This window comes from Neovison vison, chromosome 4 (assembly GCF_020171115.1).
Source record: "Neovison vison isolate M4711 chromosome 4, ASM_NN_V1, whole genome shotgun sequence".
NCBI lineage: Eukaryota > Metazoa > Chordata > Mammalia > Carnivora > Mustelidae > Neogale > Neogale vison.
Window position 1 is genome coordinate 201953513 of NC_058094.1, and position 27367 is coordinate 201980879.

Below are 27367 nucleotides of genomic sequence, written 5' to 3' on the forward strand. Positions count from 1 at the left end.
CATACGTCATTGCTTGAACCAACCAATGACAGCTCCGGGCGGCAGTGAGGCAAGCGCCGTCAGGCGCCAAAGTGGTTTTTTTTTTTTCTTTTTTTTTTTTTTTTTCCGCCGAAGCTGAGCGGGTGCTGCTAGCGGAGGCGCCATATTGGAAGGGACAAAACTCCGGCGACAGCGAGTGACACAAATAAACCCCTGGACCCCCTCGTTCCCCCAGCTCTAAGGGCCGCGATGTTGTACCTAGAGGACTATCTGGAAAGTGAGTGGGCGGCGCTGGCGGGGGCCATCTGTGGGACCTGCGGGCGGGCAAGAGCGCGAGTGGACGGGCAGGCGGGATGGCGGGAGGGAGGGGGAGGCGGGGGATGTTTCTTTCTCACGGTAACTGGCAGCCTCGCTGTGGGCTGCCGGCTCCTTCGACCCCCCCCGACGCACGCACGCACGCAGTGACGTAAGCGCGTACTTTCGCCGTTGGCCCCGCCCCTCTGACGGACTCTCCCTTTGACAGTGATTGAGCAGCTTCCAATGGACCTGCGGGACCGCTTCACGGAGATGCGCGAGATGGACCTGCAGGTGCAGAGTAAGTCGGCGCGTTTGCCCGTCTTGGCCGCGCGCGTTCAGTGCCAGACTTACTTGCCATCGACTTCATCGCCTCTGCTGTTTGACTGTCCTCCGGCTCACTGGCTAGTGCATACGGAGTTGTAAAAAAGAAAAGGCAGTGCCGAATCTTGCCTCTTGCTTTCCACGCTACTTTTCTCCTTGCTTTTTACAAGAGGAGGAGGCATTAGGGCACGTGTATGTGTTCCTTTCTCGAATTCAAGACTCTGCAATAAAAGTTTGTGTGCCTTCAGTGAGAACGTAGATGCATGTCTTAATGCACATCGGTGTAAACGTTGAGAAGATTTTGACTTGAGCCCTTAACGTGTGGAACATAGATTTCAGCATCTATACTTTTGTTAAAGTTCGTTCTACTCGAACATTTTCAAGAACGGAAAACACAGAAGCATAGGTTATATGCGGTTGTTTAGTGACCTGGTGAACTTGGAATGTCAGATTTTGAAAAGTTACACCTTATAGGATGCATTCTCACTTCTCAACAGGATGGTATTTTTTCAATCAAAATGAGTGAGGGAAATAGATTATACTGTAAAAGTTTCTATCTGTTGTAATAAAAATTTTGACTTTTCTTCTATCAGTGATAGCTTGGTAATCTGGTTACTTTATCCCAAAATTAACGTTGTTCTTTCATAGAGCAGTATTTGGTTTATCTGATCATTTTTCCTGTGACGTTTCTAAAAAAGAGTTTATGGTTTAAAGAAGTAAAGAATCAGTGTTTATGGAGATAAGAAGGTAAATACTTAGAGCGAAGCTACACTTAAAATTACATTTAAAATGAGTACAAACTTATGTCCACCATGCTCTAAAAGAACCTCACAAACCTTCCCCTTTTATGAAATGAATGTAAATAGCTGTTCCAATTATCTTGTAGAGCTACTACAAGATAAAATTAAGATCAATTTTATTAATTTAATTAATTTTATTAAAAATTAAGAGTGTGAAATGAATTATACATTACACAATTAACATGTACAATCAGGCTTACTCTTATGGCTGGATGTTACTGTTTAGTTGTAGGTATTCCTTAATTAAATTGTATAAATGACAGTAATGACTGGCCTTTATGGGGTCTATCCTCAGGAAATCTGTTTCTTGATCCCATTTATTCCAGCTATGTTTAGGCTATATACATAAAATGTTTCTCATGCTTCCAGGTTTTTTTCTTAGAAAAGTAGAGGTGGAAGAAGATCTGGGTTTGGGGGTATAATTGGGAAGAAAGGGGTATCTTGGAAAGAGATCAGAGAAGCAGCATTTCTTGAGGTAGCTAAGGACCTGTACTTTCTTCCCTTTGCTTCTCTGCCTCCACTCCCCCACAACATACTGCATACCCATTGTTCATGAATATACTTGTCACAGCCTCTTGTCAGTTTCATGTGGCCATGCTTAATACAAGGTGATATGATATGGAAGCCTTCTTTTAATCACTGGATTGTAGTGTCGAAGTCTGAATTGTGTATTTCTTTAGCTTGCTCACAAAATTGATTTTAGCTTTAATGTAGTCGAAATGCTAAAGTAGTATTGTCTGCAGGTTTTGATGTCAGATAGATCTGAGTTCGTATTAGAGTTTTCCTGACTTATTTTTTGATCTTGACCATGGTTTTCATTGTCTATAAAATGAAAATTATCTGAGGATTTAAAATAACACAGTTAAATTAGAACTTATAGTTTTTGATACAAAGTAGGAATTCAATAAAGGGTAACTTATTTTATACTTCTTCATTGTTACTACAAATTTTTACATTCTCTTGTGATTTGTACTTAGATTATGTAAATGAGAGGTTTTATAAACTTGCATTTTATAATAAGAATTTTCTTAAGTTAATAGGTGCTATGATTAATAAAAGAGACGTATTTATAAAATTAGAAATTGCTTATTTAAACAAAGAAAAATTTAAAAATCACTGTAAGACTTCTTAGAATCTTTAAAAACCTATTATTGCCCTGAAAATCTCCAAAAGTTTTTCCTTCACTTGCACTTACAGAATCACTTTTTTTTTTTTTAACTTTTTCTTTTTTACTAGACATGGAATGAGATGAGTATTCTTGGCACACACTTAGGGAAAAACTTATCTAGAATAAATAATACAGTGTATCAACTGAACAAATTATTGTAACTTCTACTTTAAAGTCATGATATGAAATGATGGAGTGCTTAAAGCCGTATAGTGGGAGGTTAAAATCTTTTTATTACTTTTTCTTATTAAAAGAAAGGTGAGGATTATCTATTGGTACTTTTAATAAGAAATTGTGCTTTAGCACATTCGGCTGATTTAATACCATTAGCTTTTGACCTGAAGGCTGTACTATTGAAATAATGTGGTGTAGAACCTATCTACGTTGTTCACTACTTTGACTACTGGAAAAATTTTGAAATAACAAATACAATTGTTGGAGAAAATTGTAACTTTTTTATTTTTTACAGAAGTATTTAAACCATTTACATAATCAAAGCATGACATATTTAAATAAGTTATTGGCCAAGTGAAAGAGTGTATGTTGTCAGATATTTTTTTCTTTTCCCAAATCAAAGCATGTATATTTAGTATATGAATTTAGTCATCTAAATATGAAATGTTTTTATTATGTCATAGATGCAATGGATCAACTAGAACAAAGAGTCAGTGAATTCTTTATGAATGCAAAGAAAAATAAACCAGAATGGAGAGAAGAACAAATGGCATCCATCAAAAAAGTATGTTCAACATTCTGGATGATCTATCAGTAAATATCGATGTCCTCTGAGAAAGATTTTAAAATGAAATTGTTTTCTGGATGTCAAAATGAGGGAAGGTTATCAATGTTATTAAAGTTATCAATGGCTCTTTAGAATTTATATAATTTGTGTTTTAGAGCTTCAGGTGTAGCAATTATTAATCATTTAATTTATTTATTTATTAATCATTTAATTTATTATTAGAGAATTATAGAATCATCAAAAGTCCATATTTGTCTTTTAATTTATTTTATTCTGGTTACAGCTAATTAAGCTTGCCTTGTCTTCACAGAAATTACATTGCCTTCCAGTTTGGGCCACAAACTGGGGCCCAATTAGCTGACCTTGAAGCATATTTTATATATTGCTAGGTACCTAAGTTGGTAGAATCACAGAAGAACAGAATCTTAAGAGTTGAAAGGATCCTTAAAAAGTCTTTTAGTTTAAAACTCTAAATTTGTACATGAATGGAGACTAGAAATAAAGAATTTCTTGTGTTTTGATTAGTTTATAGTACTTACATGTCTCTTCCAGATTAGAATGAGTATCAGATCTCTTCCCAAGGTTTTCTGTAAATGTGTGACCCAGTATAATTGGGGTACATTGGAAGAACTGCATAGAAGGCCTAGGTTTGGTCGTGACTGCCATTTAGCTGTGTGACATTGGATAGGTTCTTTAATATCTCTGAGTGGTAATGGCTCCCTTATCCCCAACCTTCTTAGAATTGTTCAAAAATCAACCGAGAAAGAAATTTGAAAACTACAGATTTAGAGTATTGTGTAATTTATTTTGCCACATGGGGGGAAGCCCAGATTGGTTCTGGCTTGAAAGATACCTGGAGGCCCCGTGTATATGAGTATAAATGTTATCTCACATCTATACAAGTGACCCTTGAACAGCCTGGGTTTGTACTGGTATGGTTCCACTTATATGTGGATTTTGTTTTTCATAAATATAGAGCAGTACTGCAAATGTATTTTCTTAATAACTTTTTCTCTAGCTTACTTTGTCATAAGAATACAGAATATAATACACAAAATACGCATTAATTTGCTGTTTATGTTGTTAGTAAAGGATTCTGGTCGACAGTTGGCTATTAGCTGTTAAGCTTTTAGTCAGAAGCTTATATGTGCATTTTCAACTACATGGGGGACACCGTGTTCAATGGTCACCTCTATAACGCAAATCAGTCATCATCCCTTTAACCTATTAAGTTTTTGGTGTAGTACAACTTGGCTATACACTTAAAAGCCTGGTTCTCCATGAGAATTGATAGAATCCTGTTTTTGTTTTTAAATGATTTGCTTATACTGAGGAGAAATCTAAAGTATAGGTTTAATTGTATGAATTAATACCTAAATTAAAATGAGAGTTCAAAAAAAACAAGAAAGAAAATGCAAGGTCCAGGAATGACTGGGTGGCTCAGTGGGTTAAAGCCTCTCTGCCTTTGGCTCAGGTCATGATCCCAGGGTCCTGGGATCGAGCCCCGGGTCGGGTTCTCTGCTCAGCAGGGAGCCTGCTTCCCTTCCCTGCCTGCTTGTCTGCCTACTTGTGATCTCTGTCTTTGTCAAATTAAAAAAATAAAATTTTTTAAAAATGGGGAGAGCAAATATTCTTTATAAATTAAATTGTAACATTTTCTGTGAAAGAAAGAATATTTATTAGTTCACATAACGTTTCCTAGCTTAGAGGCTAGACTTGGACTGGTATTTAATTTTACTTATATCTTTTTTAGGAACGCTGAGCATCTTCCTTTAATTCTTGGTCATTGTACATAATTTCTAATCCTAGCCCATCCCCATCCTATCCTTAACTGGGTTTTTATTGCTAATGTAGGGTAACTGACATTGAATGCAAGTTATGATAATGAAAATGCAGTTATATGTGCTGAATATACATATTTTCAAATTATTAATTTATTCTTGAAACTCTTTTTATTCAGGATTACTATAAAGCTTTGGAAGATGCAGATGAGAAGGTACAATTGGCAAACCAGATATATGACTTGGTAAGTGAAATTAATGTGCATGCTATGCCATAAGTACTTAAATTATGGGTTATGTCTTAAGTTTTGTTGGCTTAAATATTAATAGGAAGAATAGACTAAATTTTGAGGTACTGCTTTCTTCATTTCATTTTCTTCATTTGAGCTTCAGTGTCTATTTTTTTGGTTTCTTTGTGGAGAGAAGACTAAAACTGTCAGAGTCCATAGTTTTAGTCGATAGGTCAAGAACCTTACGTTTTAGACAAATTTACATTATTATAAGATTTTAGCTGATGTTAGACTTTTTTTTTTCCAATTTATTTATTTTCAGAAAAACAGTATTCATTATTTTTTCACCACACCCAGTGCTCCATGCAAGCCGTGCCCTCTATAATACCCACCACCTGGTACCCCAACCTCCCACCCCCCCGCCACTTCAAACCCCCCAGATTGTTTTTTTTCCAACAAGAATTGGTGTTTAAATTTATTCTACTAATACTTATCTTAAGGTAGTGTATTTACTTACCTGATAAATCATCTTGAGATTGTTTCTGTGGTAATAAAATATACATAAGACTACTGTGTTGACAAGACTTCTTAATTGCCTGATTAAATGAAGAAGAGAATCATTTGAGTCCGTGTGAAGAGATAGTATTCAACTATCTGTTAAGTGATGTCAAATAGGTAGCACTCACCAGCTGGCTCAGGTGGCAAAAATGGGAAACACTTGATTAAAAAAAGTTATTTTTTTGCAGTAGCAATACTTGCAAAGGTTTAAAATCACTATAAGACAAAAGCAGTATTTCTCAAACTGGTATAATTATGAAGCTCTCTTTTATGTAAAGCATCTTCTAAAATATATACTTTAGGAAATACTCATTACTGGTTCTGCTTCACAGCAAGTTAAAGCTAAAAACAAATGGACACTTATGGCTAACTTTAGCATATAGATTTCATATCTATTTTTATAATTTATCTGGATATAGTCTTATTACTGAACAAGTGTATATAAATATAAATGTTACTGGTTAGACACAAGATAAAAGAAGGTACATACCACTTATGGTATATATTGTAGATGATATAGAAAACTAGAAAACATTTGCCATGTGAAGCCATAGGAAATATTTCCTTGTTCTCATACAGCAGAAATTTTTAGTGGCTGTTATAACCTAGGCTTTTTTGTTCATGCAGTTATTTTGAAGACAGTTTCATAAAAGATAAAATGCCTTAAGAAGAACAGAGTAAACTATAGCTTGATTTACTATGGAATTGAAAAAAAAAAAAAAGAAATTCTTAATTGTTTTGGTCTTGAATTATGTCTATAAACACAGAGAAAGACATTTATATTTGAATCCAAGAGAAATTACTTTAGTAACATTGCGCCTCTTGTTTAAAGATTATATGTGTCAGTCTTTATTTAGAGACTGCCTGCATTTTAAATCTTACAGCTCTTTGGCTGTGCTTTTTATTTATATTTTGTTATTTTAGTACTTTTTATAATTTAAAAAAATTCTGTGTATTTCAAACATTTAGAAAAATACGTCTAATATAAATATGTTCTCTTTAAATGTGTGTGGATTTTTGGTGTGTATCTATCCATTATTTATGAACCACACTGTTTATTCATTCTTGTGCTTCGTATAATGGAGTTTTATCTGCACATAACAGAGGAACAAGGTGTACATACTTTGAATGGCTTCTGTCCTCAAGGTGTTGGTAAACTGGTTAGAAAGACGTGCACAAATGAAGTGAGGAGCCTGTATAGAAACGTGAAATAAAGATTATTGCAGTTAAATATGAAGTATCTGGTAAAAGACTGAGTTAACTCATGTAGAGTATTGTTAACTTCTTAGAGGATATGAGATGAGTTTTTAACAGAATTTATTCAGAAGCTCTGGGACCTGGATTAGGTATTGTATTGAGGGGAAAGCAGTTCACTCAGAGATATAGATAAACATAGAATGAAGACAAAACTTAGTAAATTCTTTGAATGGGATAGATCTTTTAGGCTAGGCTGTTAGGTAGTAGAAGGTGAGGTAATGAATTGAACGAAATGTAATAAAAAGCAAGTGCCCATAATGGATCCATGCAACCATGAGTTCAGCCACCTCACTGATAGCAGGACTTTGGATAAGTTACTTAATCCCCAAATCTTAGTTTCCTTATCTGTAAAATAGCAATATTAATTTGTGCCTTACAGGAGGATTTCACACGTCTATAAAATGATCTTGGCTTGTAAGAGCGCCACACTGCTTCCCTTTCAGCTCTGCCAAGTGGCACCCTGTGTCTTCCCCCTTCCCCCAGTTGTTTCCAGGACGCCATTTTGTCTTTCGTTTACTCTTGCTCCTTCCTCCCTCTCCCTTTTCTTTTTGTGGCTTTTCTTTGCCTCTCCCTCCTTCCCCGTCCTTTCTATTTTAGCTCTCCATATTAAATTGCTATTTCAGGCGATCATGACATCCTTAATATAAAAATCCATTCTTGGGACGCCTGGGTGGCGCAGTTGGTTGGACGACTGCCTTCGGCTCAGGGTGTGATCCTGGAGTCCCGGGATCGAGTCCCACATCGGGCTCCCAGCTCCATGGGGAGTCTGCTTTGCTCTCTGACCTTCTCCTCGCTCATGCTCTCTCTCACTGTCTCTCTCTCAAATAAATAAATAAAATCTTTAAAAAAAAAAAATCCATTCTTTTTTGAGACTGAATCGCCTGTACAGTCCTCTTCGTGACCTTGCACAGCCCCTGTGGCTCTCACTCCTAATGGTTGCTGTCTCTCAGGCCTCTGTCAGTGACCTGCATTGTTTCTTACCGTATTTAGGTGATTCTCCCACAGTCTCTTCCCATCTTCTACCCAACTCCAGAGGCCAGAAGACCAAGTGCCACATGGTGAAGAACTGTTCTGTCAGATGCCAGTTTTCCTCTGGGCCCCACACGCAACCCAAGCTGAGAAACGTGCCTCCATTAATTTTCTGGGTGTTCTCTTAGTTTTAGCGGTTAGACATTAATGATTCCTCAAGCTCAGGCTTCTCTTCTGAGCCTATTCATCTTAACCGAGAATCCCCAGGCCCTGGAACTCAGTGTATTAATATTAAGACTTAACTCTTAGTCTCCTCTTTTCCTTCTCTCAAGAGAACCGCTGCTCTTCCCATCATTCGCATTAGAATATTGGAAGTCGTCCTAGTCTCCTCCTTGTCTCTAGCTTCCCCACATTTAGTTACTCAACATGTCTTGTTCATTTTATCGTCTAAATATTTCTCATTATCCCTTCCTCATCACTTCTGCAGCCTGCCACAGTTAAGAACTTTAAAAAAGTTCTTCCATCTTTGCTTGGGAAACTTTCTCCATCTTTCATAATTCTGCATGTGCAGTCTCTTCACTAAAATCTCCTTAATAATCTTGATATTTATGTCATTTATTTTGAGGAGGAGCAATTTCATTACTTAGAAAAGTCACACAAGAATGATTTAAACAAAAGATTTTCCTCTCCTACAGATTATCTGTCGGAGGAGGCAGATCATAGCTTGATGGCAGCCCTGATATCCTCAGTGTCTCGGGCTGCTTTTGCTCCATTCCTCCTCTTTTCCGGACAGGTAGAAGAAGAATTGCAGTAGGAGATTTTGAGTAAAAGGGCATATTTTGCAGTTCATTCAGCTCCTTTAAAAGAGCCTTTCTGGAAATCTTACCTACTGACTTCTGCTTATATCTTCTTGGCTCCCTGTAGCTGCCTCTCGAAATGTTGCTTATCAGGGCACATTGCCACGCCAGGTATGTGGGGTTCTGTCAGTAAGGAAGGAGGCTGTTGAGAAGGTACTTAGCACTTTGTGCCATACCCTACCCCTCAACAGAATCATACCACCTTCCAAATCCTTGTTATTTCCATGATTTTATTATTGTTTGAATTAAATGGTAATTATTTATTTACCTTCTGCTTGTATGTTTGTATTATCCCCTACTATAAATGTCAAGAACTCTGTTAAAAAAAAAAAAATTAGTGTCTTCAGACTCTACGGTAGTTCTTTCTCTATAAATATTTGTTCAACAAAATCACCTAAATAGGTTAGTAGAAAGAAAATGATTCCTAAGTTATGAGTCTTAGGCATAGAGTTTTTTTTTTTTTTAAAGATTTTATTTATTTATTTGACAGACAGAGATCACAAGCAGGCAGACAGGCAGGCAGAGAGAGGGAGAGGAGGAAGCAGGCTCCCCGCAGAGCAGAGAGCCCGATGCGGGACTCGATCCCAGGACCCCGAGATCATGACCCGAGCCGAAGGCAGCGGCTTAACCCACTGAGCCACCCAGGCGTAGAGTTTAATGGTATCATTCTTTGCGTGAGATATTACAGTTGAGTGACATTTTCTCAAAAGATAATATAGTCACATTTAGTATGCTAAGATTGACTTGGTTTTGATGGACAAACAAGGGTAGGCTGCAGTACAAATAGTCCCATCTTTTCAAGGTATGACGTTAAACCAAGAGAAGTGCAAGTAATATAATTCAAATTAGTTTAGTCGCCTTTATAGAATCATTCTAGCAGACCAAACAATTTTACAATCTGTGTCTTTGCTCAGATCTTTTCGGTATCCCTCTCTTTAAATGTTCTCCACTTTTTTTTTTTTTTTAAGTTTCTTCAGTTTAGATCCATTTCTTTGACAGATAAGCTCATTTTGGAAGTTCTAAAACAGGCTTTATAAATGTGCCTTCAGCAAAAGAGGCATTTTAAAAAATATTTAGGCTTATTGTGAGTTACACATCTTATTTAAATACACTTTTTTTGTTGAAATACTTTTCACTTTATAATTACACGATATTTTTTGGCTATTCTCACTTCCTTTGCTTTTAGAGAGATTCCTTTTAAATTATAAAAACATTTAGTAAACACTATTAGACCTTACTATACAAAGTAATGACAGTATTATTTTCACAAAATAAAATAAGATTAGCTCTTCTAACTGTGGCCCTTGAGGGTATGTAAGGTTTGTAATCCTTCTGTATCCTCAGAACCTGGCCCAGTAGTTTAGGTGAGCAGTGAACAGAAGGACAAAGTAGACTTCCGAGGTGATCCGATCGAGTGTTTCCCAGACCTTAATATTTGCATCCCACCTTCAAAGTTTTTAGTTTATCCATATCGTATGTACATGTATTTACTAAGTAAATTTTTTTTTTAAAGATTTTTATTTTATTTATTTGAGAGAGAGAGACAGTGAGAGAGAGAATGAGCGAGGAGAAGGTCAGAGCGCGAAGCAGACTCCCCATGGAGCTGGGAGCCTGATGTGAGACTCGATCCCGGGACTCTAGGATCACGCCCTGAGCCGAAGGCAGTTGTCCAACCAACTGCGCCACCCAGGCGTCCCACTAAGTAAATTTTTAAATGAAATTTATTTAAGAATAAAATGTATTGGGGCGCCTGGGTGGCTCCATGGGTTAGGGTCTCTGCCTTTGGCTCAGGTCTGATCTCAGGGTCCTGGGATCGAGCCCCGCATTAGGCTCTCTGCTCAGCAGGGGGCCTGCTTCCCCTTCTCTCTCTGCCTGCCTCTCTGCCTACTTGTGACCTCTCTCTCTCTGTCAAATAAATAAATAAAATCTTTTTTAAAAAGGAATAAAATGTATTTATTTATCTGATACTATTAGCATAAATGAAAAATTAGCATCACTTAACACAAATAAGTAATTATAAAATGTTAAAAAACAATGTACGGCCTCTGTGGAATGCTTCTGCTTTGTGCGTGCACCACATTGCCAGGGTGGATTGTGGTATTTGAACACTTTATGCTGGAGACTAGGAAATTTACTTTTGCAAGTAATTGCAGTTGAACATAAGGGAATTACTGCCTTGTTCACAGGGAGGTTACTAAATGGATTTACCATCTCATATTAGTTATATTCCCCAAAGTATCAACAGTAAATATCCAAGTGAAAGTCTTTATAAATAGGAAAGAGGAAATTAAATTCCTATAACATTAACATTTGAGAGCTTAGAAAGCTAAGTGCTTCAAAAGTGAGTGGGTGGGACATAGTATAAATGTATAATTATAGTAATTTTTAATCATAGATTGTTTATCCAATAGACAGTGGTGCTTCTATTTATATACTTCTACATAATGAGAGAGTATACCTTTCATTCTTTTGGCAGATACTTCTAGAGCACCAGCGATGAGCCGTCACTTGTGCTAAGTGGGCATTAATGACACAGAGAAGCGAGGAATATAGGCAAACTATTAAGATTCATTTAGATTTTTGATAAGTGCTATGAAGGAAATAAATGTTGTGGAGAGAGGGATAAAGAAGGAATTACTAGGGAAACTGTTCAGAATGTAGTCAGCAAGAGTGGCATCGTCTCAGGAGGTGACATTTGAGGAGGTACTTGGAAAGTGAGAAGAGCCAGCTGCGGGAAGAGCGCATCAGGAAGAACACTACAGGGAGATGATGGACCAAGGGCCACCGTCTGAGGTGGGAGAGTGCTTGGCGGGGTGAAGCAGAGACAGGCCAGTGTGGTTGGTGGATAGTGAGGAAGGAAAAGGTGATGCTAGGAGGGAGTCAGGCAGGAACCACCACATGCAGGGTCGTCTAAGCCCATGGAAGCAGTGTGTTTTCCTCTGAGGAGAGTAGGAGGCCACCTTAAACAGAGGAGCGAAGTGTACCTTAGAGGAAATCGTCTCTGTGCCTTTGCTTAAACATTGCATTGCTGTGGTAATTTCAAGTAAGCATGTATTATATTTACAGATTTTAATGTACAAGAATTAGGTACATAATTATGTTTGATTTTGCCCCTCAGTGTTTTACATAACATGGTATTTCATTGTATTATTTACTGTTAAAATCAGTAGTACACTTTTTATACCTATGACTAGTATTGTACTCGTTACTCCATTTATTAAGGAAAGGTTAGACTACATAAATATCCACAAATGAAGAGATTGGTGGAATTAGAGATTCAGTAGAGCAAACCGAAAGTTTAGTTATTTCAGTGGTTGTTTTAGTGGAAATAAGCAACAACAAAAAAGCTGTCCTATCAAAATAATTTCCTTCTAGAATCCTGATACTCTTAGTCATTAAACACTTATTTGTATTTCTCAACGAGATGTCACTGTCATCAGGCTGTATTAGATTATAATACCTAATAAAGTTGATTTATGTATACTTATAAATTGAGCTTTTAGTTAATGCTTGAATGATTTTAGCAGTCTCATACTGCTCAGTACCTTTGAACTTGCTTCTTTTTTATATCCTGGCCTGTTACTGAGATGATTATATTTCAGGTGTACATTTTACCTATATATTGGAGAATTCTTTATTTGATATTCTGATTAAAGAAATATATAAGTTTGACCTTTTGACTTGTCTCCTATCCTTATTGTCTTTTAGGAAGGTTAGATGTAGTTTATATGCTAAGGCCTCAAATATTTGAGTCAGCCTAAACATGGATCAGATTTTCACCTATTTTAAATATAATTCAGAGATGTGAAGAATCATTTTCATGACTTAACAGAGAAATAATTTGCCATCATGGTTCCTTTTTCTTCTCCAATTTATCCTCTTTATTCACTATTACCGGATCTTCTCATAGTTAGAAATTTAACTGTCATTGCCATGGATTTCACCTTAGAACTTTATAGAATAACTTGTGTTCATTCTGAAAGGGCAAGCTAAATATTTAAATTTTAGAATTTAACGGTATTGGAAGCCATAAATCATGTAGAAACTTTTTGAAAAGCTGTATTCAGTTCAGTTTGGGTGCATCAGTGCCATCTTAAAATATGAATATTGAGACTAGGAGTCAAAAGAGAAAGAATAAAGGATTACAACTCTATGCTAAAATGTTAAAATATGAGAATTTTTCTGTTTCGTGCAGAGGTGCCAAATGTGACTTATCTTTGTGATCATCAAGATGTTACCAAATAATGTTGACAGAATTTCCTTTGGCTCTGAAGAGGTCAGAAAGAAGAGAGTTGATTTAAAATTAAAGCAGTTGTATTTGGGGTTGTGAGATACGATTTGGGTCCATAGAATAAGGAAGCTTTTGTGGCTAGTATTTATTGACATAAAGTGGGGAACAAATCAATAATTAGACTCTGTGGTCAGCCTTGTGTTAGGAGTATGTGGTTAATAGAAAATCTCTCTCAATTAGAGTACTACCCTCTCTACTACTATAAATCAATCTTATGAGGTCAGGTGTATGTGGAGGAGTGGGGTAATTTAGGTTCTTGCTTTGCCTGATACCTTTGGGGCCATTATGGTAATCTGCCAGATTAGGAACTTTTGCCCCTTCAGAATCATGGGGGTAGAGGAGATGTACTCTACAGGTTTCAGGAAAGTTCAGCCATAGCTCTTGCTATGGCTGCTTAATGCTGTTGAAGTACTCTGTTGCTTCATAGTTTGAGTTAAACCTTGTAGTAAGCTTTCTAACTTCTAATTTGATTTAGTACAGTAGCAGTGATTCTAAGAAAAACAGTCCTCATTGCCCAATAATTGCTTCTAATATTCATCAGTTGATAATCTTTTTTTTACCTACCAAGAGGTAGGAATGACTGGAACCTCTCTTACAAAGCTGTCTACCACAATGTGGTTTACTCTTTTCTGTATTTAATTACGTATTTGTTTTTTGAATTATTAAGTCTTTGACTTCTATTCCTTTTTCGGAGCTGCTAGTATTGAAAATTCCGTCATTATTTTCCATGCTCTCATGTGTAACAATCCCTATCAGTACTATCTTTAACACACTGAAGCAGTTCTTCAATGCTGGGGTGGAAGGAGTTGGGGGAGGGTACATGATGTCTTCATCTCTGACTGCATACTCCTGACCAGGCGTTTAACATTCTGCCTGTCTATACTGTAGATAACTATTGTAGACCACATCATACTTTTACTTTTTTTTTTCCTCCCTCTGAGAATCTTGTCTTCCTGTCTCTATTCATTCTTTAATTATTAATTTTTCTTTCCATCTATTTGAAAACAGTACATTCTTCACCCTCTAACTCATTTACCTCCTTTGTGTCTACCACAGCCCAAGGTTATATATGTATTTTTTATGTACTACTTCTAATCCTTTTCTAGCTGTTTATTTGTTACATCCAGGGTATATATATTTTAAAACATTTATTATGTTAAAAAGCTCACATAAATCTTGATTTGTCAGCCAAATTGTAATTCCTATGAAAGCAGGGATTCTCTCTCATTTTTCATGTATTTTCCATTTAACCCAATGCCAAGCACAAATCTCAATATTGTAGGTAATAAAGGTGGTGGAATATTTTCATTGCATTAAGTGGTCTTGGAATTTAAATATGAGTACTGTTTCTGACTTCCCTTGAGATTAAATTTTGACAATGTAGGAGATATTCTTGAATAACTGAGGTCTGTGTTCACACTTAATTAATTGGAAGGGAGTTTCCATTAAAGGATGCTCAATTACCTGCGTGTTCTTTGAATAGGAGCATTTGTCCATAATACATGCCTCTATAGGATTTTAAATATTGTAATTTTAGATTCTGCCAAACTCTGAACAATAACTTGCGTGTGAAGATGGACAGAAAAGTGGGTTTCAAATTATTGAAAAGTCACTAACCAGTACCCCACTGGGTGCTGTTAATATAAAAAATATAAATAACAAGAAATTATTTTTATTTTTCAATTTGAATTATATTATTCTGGTTAAAAAAAAAAAACAGTTGGCTGCTACATGCAGAAGTTCAGAGGACAATGTTGGGTATAAATGGTGAAGAACAATTTATTACAAATAGATCAGAGTTAAATCCCTTTTCCATAACGCATTAGCTATTGCCTTTGGGCATGTTACTTAACCCATCTGAGCCTCCGTTTCTTCACTTACGAGATGGAGATAGTAATAACCTATGTCAGATTAGTGCAAGGGCTAGAAAAGATAGAAGAACATCTAATGCACCACGCACATTTCATGGCATCTAACACACAAAAATTGTCTTTTGCTACTTTTCTACCCATCTCCTTCAATTTAGGTACACATTATTTCATTCTTACTTAATTTTTTTGCCTTCATGATGAATCATAGACACTTCGATATTTGTAAGAAATTCACTCTTAATTATTTAATAATGATCCATTGCCAATCAAGAGTTTGATAAAGATGTTGTCAATAATATAGCAATATTTTTCAGAAAATTTATGTTTTCTTTTTTCACTTATAGTGGCAAATTTGAAAAAGTATTGAAAAATATTTAATACTAACCTTAAAAAATTAAGACTTAGTTGTTCTTAGTTTGAAGTATCATATAATTTTCTGAAATCAGTCAAGAGATCTGTAGTTGAATGAGAAAATAAAATTTGCCACCTTCACAAGGGCCGTAGTATTAGCAATAAAACTATTTAAACCAAGCTCTTTGGGGAATGGAGTTTTCTGGCTAAAAAACCCCTTTAGTTTCAACCCTTTGCATAAATGTTTACAAGTATAATGGTTTACTTTTCTGCCTTAGAGAAACGTATGTGTAGACTATAGAAGCCTCTTTGTTTATAGACTAAGGATCTTTCATTTTTCATTCTAAGTAACAGTTATAGTATGGCAGAGTGGTGGATGGCCTTACTATAAGTAGGAGGAGATTAGGTCGAAAGTAATCCCAGGGTATACTATAAAAAGTTACCAACCCTCCTGCACTTCCTCCCACCGCAAATCCCAAGTTATCAGTTTTGTTTAGTTTCACATCTCCCTTCTTCTGAATGTTTTCTAACAAATTGTGATTCTGGTTTCTTAAAACTTCAAATTTATTACAGGAGGCTTGAGATATTATTTCACCTAGCCCTCACTTCATAGATTAAAATATTGAGGTGTAGGTTCGTTGACTTGCTCAAGGATACTAAGCAGATGCACTAAAAGAAATAAAGATTTCGTTTCCTCATTAAACTGACACTTTAATAGTGTCCCAAATTTTGGTGGTTATCTTTGATCTTCTTTGAAACAGGTAGATCGACACTTGAGAAAGCTGGATCAGGAACTGGCTAAGTTTAAAATGGAGCTGGAAGCTGATAATGCTGGAATTACAGAAATATTAGAGAGGCGTAAGTAAAATTTACAGTTTTCCATCAATGTTGGACAGCGCATGTGCAAATCGTGAGGAGACACTTGTCCCATGGAGACTTCTCAGATGGTGTGCTTCTGTGGATGGTGGCAGCCGGGTGGGACAGCGTGGACTCTAGCAGCCAGAACCGTTTGGGTTGGATATGGAGACAGATGATACAGGATATCCTACACTCACTCTTTATTAAAATCACATACTAAGTCATTCCATTTTTTAATATGGATATGTTAGTAAGATGAGTGATGAGAATAAAGATTTAAAGAAATAGAACTATCTAGAAAGAAGTTAGCCATCTGTCATTAAACGTATGGCCTTTGCCCTACCTGCGGATACACTTAAACTCTGAGGGAGGCTGTTGTTTTTTCTCCCGAAGAACTGCCTTAAGGCTTTTCCTCAACTGAAGATTTAGTGGATTCCAAAGCATTTCCTTTTTTTCTCAAAGAAGTATATTTTTTCTTATCACTAAGAAACAGTTTAATATTTCCTTGCAAGGTTCTACTTGATCTCCTGTTATAATTTACCTTTATTCTTTTTTTTGATGCATTTCTTCAGCAAGAGCATATACCTGTTTGTACACACTGATAAAAAATTTCTTTAATGGTGTTAAATCATGTGTATATGTACACACTCCCTAGAATAAGGGAAAAACCGAATCATGAATCCGTCTTGGTATCCATAGTGACATCTTTGTATTCAAAAGTAGATCTATCACTTCAGATGATCATCTAATTTATTTGTGATACTTTTATTCCAAGAAGACCCTATCTGAGAATAATAAGTATTTTGAGACAAAATAAAATATTCTGTAGCTGTTCTAGTTTTTTTTTTTTTAATGCTAATAATAGCTGTGAATAACAATAATTCATGCCTATTCAGTACTGCAGGAAGGTTAATGAAGCATCCTCTTTAAGGACACAGACACACAAAACTGAATGAAATTGAGTCATAAAATCTACTCCATCCTGTACCCTGCCATAATTTCATCTCAAGGGATCAAGATAAACCCAGAAAACTTCTTAAAAGTATTTAATGCTTGGCGGTAGAGATTCTGTGCCTAACTTCTTTTAGGAAGTCTTTACTATCGTACGTTATTTTAACGATCAAAGAAATTTTCTTTCATATAGTAATGTCCCATCACCTAATACTTTAGGATCTTGCATAGAAAGGTCTTCAACCCAGTAAAACTAGTTTAAGTTTTTCAGATCTTATCAGTAATGGAGTTATAATATCCATTCATCCACTTATGTGGTACCTACCCGCTGTCCTGAATTCCCCAATTAGACATTAACATGCTTTGAGCTGTTTCATACTTAAGGTGAATAGTAAGAAGTAGATTACTTATTATTTAGAAAGAGGATGAAATTGGCTCAGTGTGAAATTGGCAATGGTTATTCTCTATCATGTTTGATGAAAATGACACAGGGATATGCATCAGGGCTTGCCAGTCCTCTTCTAGGTGAGGGTACAGAGTGCCTGTAGTTGATTGACCTGTAAAGTTCTGCTTGACATTGAATGGAGATGTATCTCTGTGCCTTTCTTTTTTAGGATCTTTGGAATTAGATACTCCTTCACAGCCAGTGAACAATCATCATGCTCATTCACATACTCCAGTGGAAAGTAAGTTTGGTTTAGGGCAGCTAAAATTTTCAGTACAATTAAAAACTCATTATATTGCCTGTATATTCTTTTCATTTAGCCCCATAACCAATTGAGAAAAAAATCTTTCCCTTCCTTTTATTTTGTTAGATCTACATTTTCCTTACAGTTCCTGGTGGACTTACCTTCGTCATTTGGGAAAAGTATATTTGATTTGGGAGTACAGTGTTTGCTTTTTCTGGAATACATTAAGGACAAATGGATGGTATTAGTAGCAGCATATACTTCCTACACAAAGACAGTTGATTCTCTCTAGAGAGTATTATAACCCAAAACAAATGAGAAAATACATGGTGGTGGGCTCTTTGTTTTTTTATCCTCCTTGCTTCTCCGGTGCTTCATCTACTGTTTGGCATATTAAGAAGGCCTCAAATGGTTGGTGGTTTAGTGAATAAATGGTTGGTTGGATGTTGGCCGATTAGAAGACTGTATCAGTGTAATTTGTGACAGATCAATTTGATATGAAAGAAGGGCTGGTTGAAAACTGTTCAGAATTGTGGATAATGTTTTGAAAACAAACTTCCTCTCATGTTCTATGTAAAATCACAGTGCATCATGGGTTATCTATAGTACTTTGCTACTGAAGTTTTCTTTTTTTAATGTGTGGGAAGGCTACTCTTAACAAAATAGGTGACCCAGATAGTTCTGCTTGTCCCATCCTCCAAGAAAACATATTGTTCTGTATTCCATGAAGAACTCAGAACATAACATACTTGTTTATAGCTGAATGAAAGTATTATGTCTTGTCCATAGTCCTCTAAAGTTTAAAAACACATAAATTCTTTATTTATATTCAGAAAGGAAATATAATCCGACTTCTCACCATGCAACAACGGATCATATTCCTGAAAAGAAGTTTAAATCTGAAGCTCTTCTATCTACGCTTACATCAGATGCCTCTAAGGAAAATACACTAGGTAAGTTCAGTATTTCAAATAGGAATGTTTGTGTTTTGTTTGTGTTAAGGGGAAATGAAAGCATTCAGGATTAGCGAATCATATAGATTTTTTTTACTTGGTTATAGTCTACAGATGGGGAAAGGAGAAAAAGGAAAAATGGGACATGAAAATTTGATGGTGGCATGAAAATGTTAAGTTTAATGATTATATCTGTACTGGGAAATAATGTATTTTAAGCTCACTAACATCATGTTCTCTCCAACCATTTTTATTTCTTCTTTAATTTGACATAGGGTGTCGAAATAATAATTCTACAGCCTCTTCCAACAACGCTTACAATGTGAATTCCTCCCAACCTCTGGCATCCTACAATATTGGCTCATTATCTTCAGGAACCGGTGCAGGGGCGATTACCATGGCTGCAGCCCAAGCGGTTCAAGCCACAGCTCAGGTAAAAAGGATGAGGTTTGGAAGTAGCAGGTACATTTTGTCTGATGCATTGGCAAACTCTAGTAGAAACAACTAGATGTGAACAGAAGGCGTTCTCTTACACTGTAGAGTTTCATTTTTTCATCATGGTTTTATGATACCTGACATTTTATTTGATGAAACTTATGTGCATTAATTTACCTGACTGACCATGAAAAGTAACACATAGATTGGTTCCAGCTCGTGCAGATCCCTCATGATGTGTGTGTTGTTGACCATGAGTCCCGGCACCTGCGAGGACAGGACTTGGTCCTCCCTCCCAGTGCCAGGATTCCTCCCAAAGCCTCACAACTCACACCGCCTTAATGTTTGTTCACCGCTCTACAGTTTGTATTCCAAATTAAGTTACCAGTTCTGTAGCTCCCTCCTAATCGTAAAAACCGATTTTAAATCTTTACATAAAATGACTGAAATGACAGTGATGAAAATAATGGTTTAAACAAAATAATATTAGATAAACTAACATAATACTCTAAGTAGTAGGACTGAAAAAGAAAATCTGCATATATATGCGTATTAATATTATCAGTGAATGTCTGTTTAAGATGAAAGAGGGACGAAGAACATCAAGTCTAAAAGCCAGTTATGAAGCATTTAAGAATAACGACTTTCAGCTGGGGAAAGAATTTTCAATGCCCAGAGAAACAGCTGGCTATTCATCATCTTCAGCACTCATGACTACATTAACACAGAACACCAGTTCATCGGCAGCCGACTCACGGAGTGGGAGAAAGAGCAAGTAAGTTGCATTGTTACAGTAGCCCCTGTACCTTTACTATAAGGTATGCCCTGTAGCTCTACTAAGTGTGCAGTCTGCTTGGCATCCGGCGGGGCTTGGGTATGTGAAGCAAAGGTAGGTATCATGGATCTGGATGAACTTGGGGGAGGCAGGAAGACATGACGTAAAATTTGTAAAATTTATAAAATTCATAAAATTTAGTTAGCATATAAATTTTGATAAATTACTTGTGAATTTTAACACTGTTTCCTGTCTTGCACAGGTAAGTGTTCACATGTCTGTTGATGGTCATGATCGTGACATTGTCGTTCACACTGCCGTACTCTGGAGGAGTAAAGTCTTTAAAAGGTTTTAGAGTCTTAAATTGGGTAGAAATAACTTCTGCTTACTTTCTTTTGTTCATTAGGATAAGCCATTATATGGAACTTTTTTCCTTTATAACCCCTTATTCTGTTATGTGTTTAATATAAACTAATGCAAAATCTAAAATACAAATACACAAAGGCAGTTGAGGAGATGATTGTGATGAAGAGTATTCAGTTTGCTTAAAAATACAAAGAATGTCTGCAAGATAGCCATAACTAATACTAGTTCTTCAAACTATTACCTGTAATTTAAGTCAATGTTAAGTAGTAGTAGATTAAAAACATTATTGTAAAAACATAGCTTGAAAGAATTTTTTTCAATATCTTTATTCTCCAGAAAACAGAAAATGTCAAACAAAAATTAACTGTTATGAATATTTTTGCTCTTTGTTGCTGTCAACAATTGTGCTTTTAAATCTGTATATCAAGTTAGTTCAACTTCATGTTAAACGTTAATTTACACGCTTAGTGTCATTTCATTTCATACCACTCATTTAGGAATTACTGTCTCGTAACTTCTGGATGCTGAGCCAATGAAACTGATACTGTTTTTTTTTTGTCAGAAACAACAACAAATCTTCAAGTCAGCAGTCCTCGTCTTCCTCCTCCTCCTCTTCCTTGTCGTCATGTTCTTCTTCATCAACTGTCGTACAAGAAATCTCTCAACAAACAACGGTAGTACCAGAGTCTGATTCAAACAGTCAGGTTGATTGGACTTATGACCCAAATGAACCACGATATTGCATTTGCAATCAGGTAAAAGTCTGATATGTCTATACAAGCCTAATCTGAATAAAATAGAAAACAGAGAGCTATTTCATTTTTTAAAGTGCTCTTTCTTCTCCAGTTAAAATAATTTTGCTTTCTTCTATAATTTTCTTCTGCTCCTTGCAAAATCACGTTTGCTGTAAATACAAAGAGTGTAAAGGAATGTGTAAGTCACCCATGCTCTCAGCCCTTGGATATAACCTATAATTAGACAGTTTGGTTTATCACTACTGTATACCCCACATGCGTGGTGTCTGGGTCTGCTCAGGCTGCTGTGTCAAAATACCACAGACTGGGTGGTTTAAACAGCAGAATTCTATTTTCTCACAGTTCTGGAGGCTAGGTAGTCCACTATGAAAGTGCTGACTGATTCCATTGCTGGTGAGGACTTTCTTCCTCCCTGGCAGAGGGCCCCCTTCATGCTGTATCCTCACGTGGTGAGGAGAGCTCTGGTGTCTCTTCTTATAAAGGCACCAGCTCTGTTGGATTAAGATTCCACCTGTCTGAGCTCATTTAGCCCTATCTCCAAACACAGTCCTAGTGGGGGATACGGCTGCAATACGGGAGTTTGGGGGAAACATGCAAACATTCAGTCTCTTACACATATGTACACACAGATGTGCATGTGTGTGTTTGTGTGTGTGTGTATGTATATGTGTGAATTTGACCAGTTGGATCACAGTATATTCTTCCTGTAACGTTTTTTCATAAAGTCATGTGTACTGAATATCATTTTTCTTGAAGTAATCCTTTAAAATTTTTTCACAGTTCTGTGTTATACTGTGTGTAACATTTTTTTTCAAAGATTTTATTTATTTATTTGACAGAGATCACAAATAAGCATAGAGGCAGGCAGAGAGTTGGGGGGAAGCAGGCTCCCCGCTGAGCAGAGAGCCCGATGCGGTGCTCGATCCCAGGACCCTGGGATCATGACCTGAGCTGAAGGCAGAGGCTTTAACCCACTGAGCCACCAGGCGCCCCTTGGGTAACTTTTTAAACCAGATTTAGCTATAGGTTTTTGTAGTGGTTTTAATTTTTTTGAGATTACAAATAACATTATGGTAGGCATTTTTTTATGTAACCCATTTTATACATCTAATTTCTAAGATAATCTTTTAGAAATAAAACTAAGTTAAAATATTAGTTGCAGACTACCAAATTACCTTCTGAAGTTCATTTTCAAAACCTGATGAGCATGCCTGTTTCCTAAACCCTGTCCAGTGCTGGATACTATTTTGTCTGAGAAACCCTATACCAGTTTGATAGTTTTATATCACACAGTGATTTCAGTTTACCTTAGTAGTAAAATTGGACTCTTTTTTGGCTACTTTTATTTCCATTATGAATTGACTCATTGGTGTTGGCTGATTTTTCTATCACTTTTGTCATGTACATTATAAATACTTTGCTTGGTTTAGTTTTTTATTTTGTTTTTAATTCTGAAATTTCAGTTTTATGGCTGTCAGTCTTTTTCTTTATGAAGTCAGCTGTGGATTATATGCTTATTAAGAAGATCTACTTGCCTTTTCCCCGTATAGCTGTGTCTTGCATTTTTTTTCTCATTTGCAAATGGCTTTGTCTAGCTCTTGATATACTTCAGTTTCTACATGTTTAAATCTTTAATCCATCTTCAAAAAAAAAAAAAAACAACTTCAATCCATCTGCAATTTATTGTATTTATGGTGCAAGTTGGCATTCTAATTTTTGAGAATTTGCCATTTAAGAGACTGTTAGGTTTTCTCCTGTCACCTGACAAACATTTTTTTAAAATCAGTTATTAAGAAAATTCTGTACAGATCCTGGTAGTAAAAATAGATCACCTAAAAAAGAGCAAAATCAAATTCACCCTGGATTTCTCATCTATAACACTAAAAACTAGTTGATGAAATAGATCTGTAGAGCTTTGAGGGAAGAATCTGAGTGCCCCCCAAAAATTGTTAACCAGAGTCGTTCATGTGTGTAGAACCATATACAGATACGCTCAATCATGCAGAGAATCAGATAGTATGCCATCTGGTCATAACCCTGTCTGAAACATTTCTCTGTCCATTGTGAACTTAAATTAATTCAAGAATTAGGAAGTTGTATTATAAAGTGCTGGTGATGAACAGAAGAAAGAAAAATGTGAAAGGGCAGATAGTAAATTGGTAATAAGTTTAGAAGTTTCAACTATTGACTGCAAAAATATAACTGACCCAACATGACCCAAGAAAAAATAGAAACCTTAAGTAAGTAACCCCAAAAGAAACTTAAGGTCTTACAAAAGAAACCACCCACAAAGGTAATTTGTCAAGGTTCTTTCAGATTTTCAAAGAGTACATAATTTCTGTGTATTTCCCCTCTGTGCTATAAATCTTTATAAACTCTTTACTAAAAAACTGTATACCCTATTTCTTAATGCAATTATATATTCCTCTCTGTTTTCTAACAGTATCATCAACAATTTGGATTTAGATGCTTGTCGCATAGTCATAATAAAAAATATTTACTTTTATTTTAACTAGGTATCCTATGGCGAGATGGTGGGCTGTGATAACCAAGATGTAAGTATTAAATTTTTCTATTTAGGAATGGAAAAAAATCATGAAATATTATTACTTAAACATTTTTCTTATTTATGGTATCACTCAGTCTGTGAAAACAAGTCTGCAGTTATGTTAATTACCTTATATTAATGCTAGAATATTTCTCTCCAAAACACGGTAGTGTCCCTTCATGTGCTCCCAATTCAAAACTCTTTTAAAGCTAGTTTTGGGTTTGTTTGTTTTTAAGATTTTCTTTATTTACTTGACAGAGAGAGAAATCACAAGTAAGCAGAGCAGCAGGCAGAAAGAGAGGGGGGAAGCAGGCTCCCTGCTGAGCAGAGAACCCGATGTGGGGCTTGATCCGAGGACCCTGAGCTCATGACCTGAGCCAAAGGCAGAGGCTTAACCCACTGAGCCACCCAGGCGCCCCTTAAAGCTAGTTTTATAGTTTCATCTGCAGATTATAAATCTCAAAAGGTGATACATTGTGTGAAAACATCCTCCACCTCCTTTGCTAAATAATACTGTGTTGACTAGAATCCAGTTCACTTACCACAGTGAAGAACTAGAGCTTTAAAACCGTACATTGTGTCAGGAAGCCTGCAGCTAGCGCAGGTGGGGGGTGGTATAATGTGAGGTTATTTTCCTCCTATCAGCGTAGTGTATCCAGCAGCTGTCTGCTGGTAAGAGCCACTTGTGATATAAAAAGTAAAGGAGGTTTGAAAGAAAAGAATTCCCTTTTTTTTTGTTTGTTTGTTTTTTTTTTTACGAAGCTTAATTTTGGTTAGAGATAGATTTTTATTGCATACTGAGAATATTTTTTCTCATAATTTCACTCCCTCCTCACTTTCTCAAACTTCCAGCCCCTTTTGTTCCATCTTTTCCTGCAGAGGAGTAGCAACCCTGAATTCTAAAGAAGTAAGAATCCATAATGTCAGAATCCTAAGGTTAATAGTAGCAGTTTAAAATTTTTAAAAATAACCTGAAGATTGAGCAGGTTTGGCTTGGTACATTAAAGTCTGTGCTCTCCTGACCGGATTGGGTCCCAACAACATGTTCACATAGTTAGAGAAAGACTGTCCTTCCACTTCCCCCTTTAGAATTACTTGTGGGCTGTTTGTGATTATTGTATAACAATATTGCCCAGTCATTCCAAGAACACCATTGTAACCTCCTGGGGAAGTTAGTGGAAATGACGCATTTCTGTGAATACCCCATCATATTCTCTGATTCTTCTCATTCCTACTCGTGCTCTTCTGAGTGCTAAGATTTTCTGTGCAGGTGTAGAACTGCTTAATATGTTACAGAGTAGGATCCCTTTTCTCTGCATATGTAGGAATAGATCTACCCAGAGAGGAATTCCAAGGCATCCCTTTATGATTTTCATTGCAACTAGCTCATACTACTTTACGAGGGAGTGAATAAGGCTGAATAGTAAATAAAATCTGTAAAATGTATTTGCCTTTTTTGTGAGAGATCCATCTCACTTCTTGTCCTTGAAAGTTAGTATCAACTTACTCTCTGGCTTAAGGAGAATTAGTGAATTTTGTTCATTACTTGGGATCATGGATATAGATGACATTAACCTTTGAGTTAACAGAGATGCATACTTTTTCTATGCCTCCATTTCCTTATCTCTTAAACCTATCAGTGGGATTCAGTGACCTATAAATCAGCTCCTAGATCTAAAAGTTGTTTCCATGAATCTTATTATTAATATTCAGTCTAGTGGGCATATTATATTCTGTAATCTTTGGAGGTTTTAAAAACTATTTCTCTTCCATTTTGCTTTCCAGTGCCCAATAGAATGGTTCCATTATGGATGTGTTGGGTTGACAGAAGCACCAAAAGGAAAATGGTACTGTCCACAGTGCACTGCTGCAATGAAGAGAAGAGGCAGTCGGCACAAATAAAGGTGGTCGTTTCATTTGAGGAAGAAAAAACTTCAACTAAACATTTTATATAGGACTTGAAAAAAGAAAGAGAAAGAAGACACAATGCATTTCCAGGCAACCACTTCAAGGATTTACATAGACAATCCTGTAAGATCTTGAACTTGAATTTTATGGGTTGTATTTTAATAATGTAAGTAAATTATTTATGCACTCCTGGTGTGCTACAAATATTATTCCAGTTAGCCTTGGATTATTTCAGTGGCCAACATATGCAGACATTTGTACTCCTCAACCATTTTCTCAAAGTAATGGGCATTCTATAATTTAGACTTCAGAGAATTCCAACGATGAAGATTTTAAGAAAAGTATTTTATATTCAACAGGTATGTTCTGCTGCATGTACTGTACTCCAGAGCTGTTATGTAACACTGTATATAAATGGTTGCAAAAAAAAAAAAAAAAAAAAAAAAAAGTCAGTGCTTCTAAAAAGAATTTAAGATAATGGTTTTTCAAATGCCTTTATAATAAGCTTTGTTTCTTTGTGAAACTAAATTCAGCAGGCTGAAGGAAATGGTTCATGTGATAAAGTGGGCTGGTGTCCTCTAGAGTACCTGGGTACATAAACAGAAACTCCTGTAGGTAAAAATGAATCTGTGCCATTAGTCTTTATATGTTTCTGCATCTGGATAGAGTGCAGTTCATGGGGGGAGGGGGAGGGGCCGAAAGGGAAAGGGTGTTAAAGTGATACATTTTTATACCAAATGTGTTTATTTTTTTGTGCAAGTAATCCTTAAAATTGGAATTGTATTAGGTGTTAAAATAAAGTTTTTAAAAAATTACTTGTATTTATACTTTACACACTTAATAAGGAAAATTTCTTAATTCCAATTAACTTCCAGTTTTCATAATCTAAAAAGGACAGAGGCCCAGGACACAGAATGCTGTATAATCTTTGATTTCTTTAACAGTGCTTGGAATTCGTGACGTGAAAATAGGGGAAAGACATTTTTAATGTAAATTTGAAATGCAAATGTATTTTTCTAGAACATCTCTCTGGCTTTTCCTTCAGTCTAAGAGACATGAAAGAAGTCTAATTATGGTAGAGAAAGTGAAAATAATGGTAATAGTTGTTTTGACTTGAGGCAGCGTGGCCAATTGAAGTAAAGAGACCTCCTGGATTGGAGCTTAAAATGCAGTTCTATTTTGGATACTACCACATACTGGTATGATGGTTAATTCACATTTTGAATCACTCTGGGCCTTATTAAACCAGGGTGATGCTGGCTGCAGGATGCCTGTAAAGCACTCCTAAGGTTTTTATTCTATAGGTGCTATTTTAAATTATAAACTTTGCATAGTGGAGGTTTTATTTCAGGTATACTACCAAGTCAGGTTGGTAGAAAAATCCTTAAAACTTTAAAAATACTTATTACATCATTTCTTTTATGTTGAAACTTACTGGGTCCATTAGATTTCTGCTTTAATCAAAACCACTTATGAGCCTCTTAGAACTTATTCAGAAGACCATAAAAATCTATGCAATGCTACCCAAAGGGAATGGGTTAGATAGAGGATTTCAGAGGTCTCTCTTAGCTTCACGAATCCTCAATTCTGAGCTGTTGCAGACTGATTTTATAGCTGGACAGCCCATAAAACAAAGTTGGTTCGTTTGTGGGGATTC

At 36.2% G+C, this 27367-nt stretch overlaps 1 protein-coding gene across 2 annotated transcripts; it reads left to right on the plus strand.

Moving 5' to 3' along the window:
- The first annotated feature begins 119 nt into the window (after positions 1-119).
- Positions 120-26525, plus strand: ING3 (inhibitor of growth family member 3). Of its 2 annotated transcripts, XM_044246450.1 has the most exons (12): positions 120-256; positions 503-574; positions 3204-3304; positions 5268-5333; positions 16234-16330; positions 17896-17967; positions 18804-18923; positions 19199-19356; positions 19940-20133; positions 21062-21254; positions 23771-23809; positions 25588-26525. In XM_044246450.1, exons 1-12 carry the CDS (start codon positions 229-231, stop codon positions 25702-25704), a joined length of 1257 nt encoding a protein of 418 aa, XP_044102385.1. In that variant the 5' UTR covers positions 120-228; the 3' UTR covers positions 25705-26525. The 2 variants fall into 2 exon arrangements, with proteins under 2 accessions (XP_044102385.1, XP_044102386.1); XM_044246451.1 differs by lacking the exons at positions 16234-16330; positions 17896-17967; positions 18804-18923; ... (3 more) ...; positions 23771-23809; positions 25588-26525 and adding an exon at positions 11436-11911.
- Positions 26526-27367: the final 842 nt, after the last annotated feature.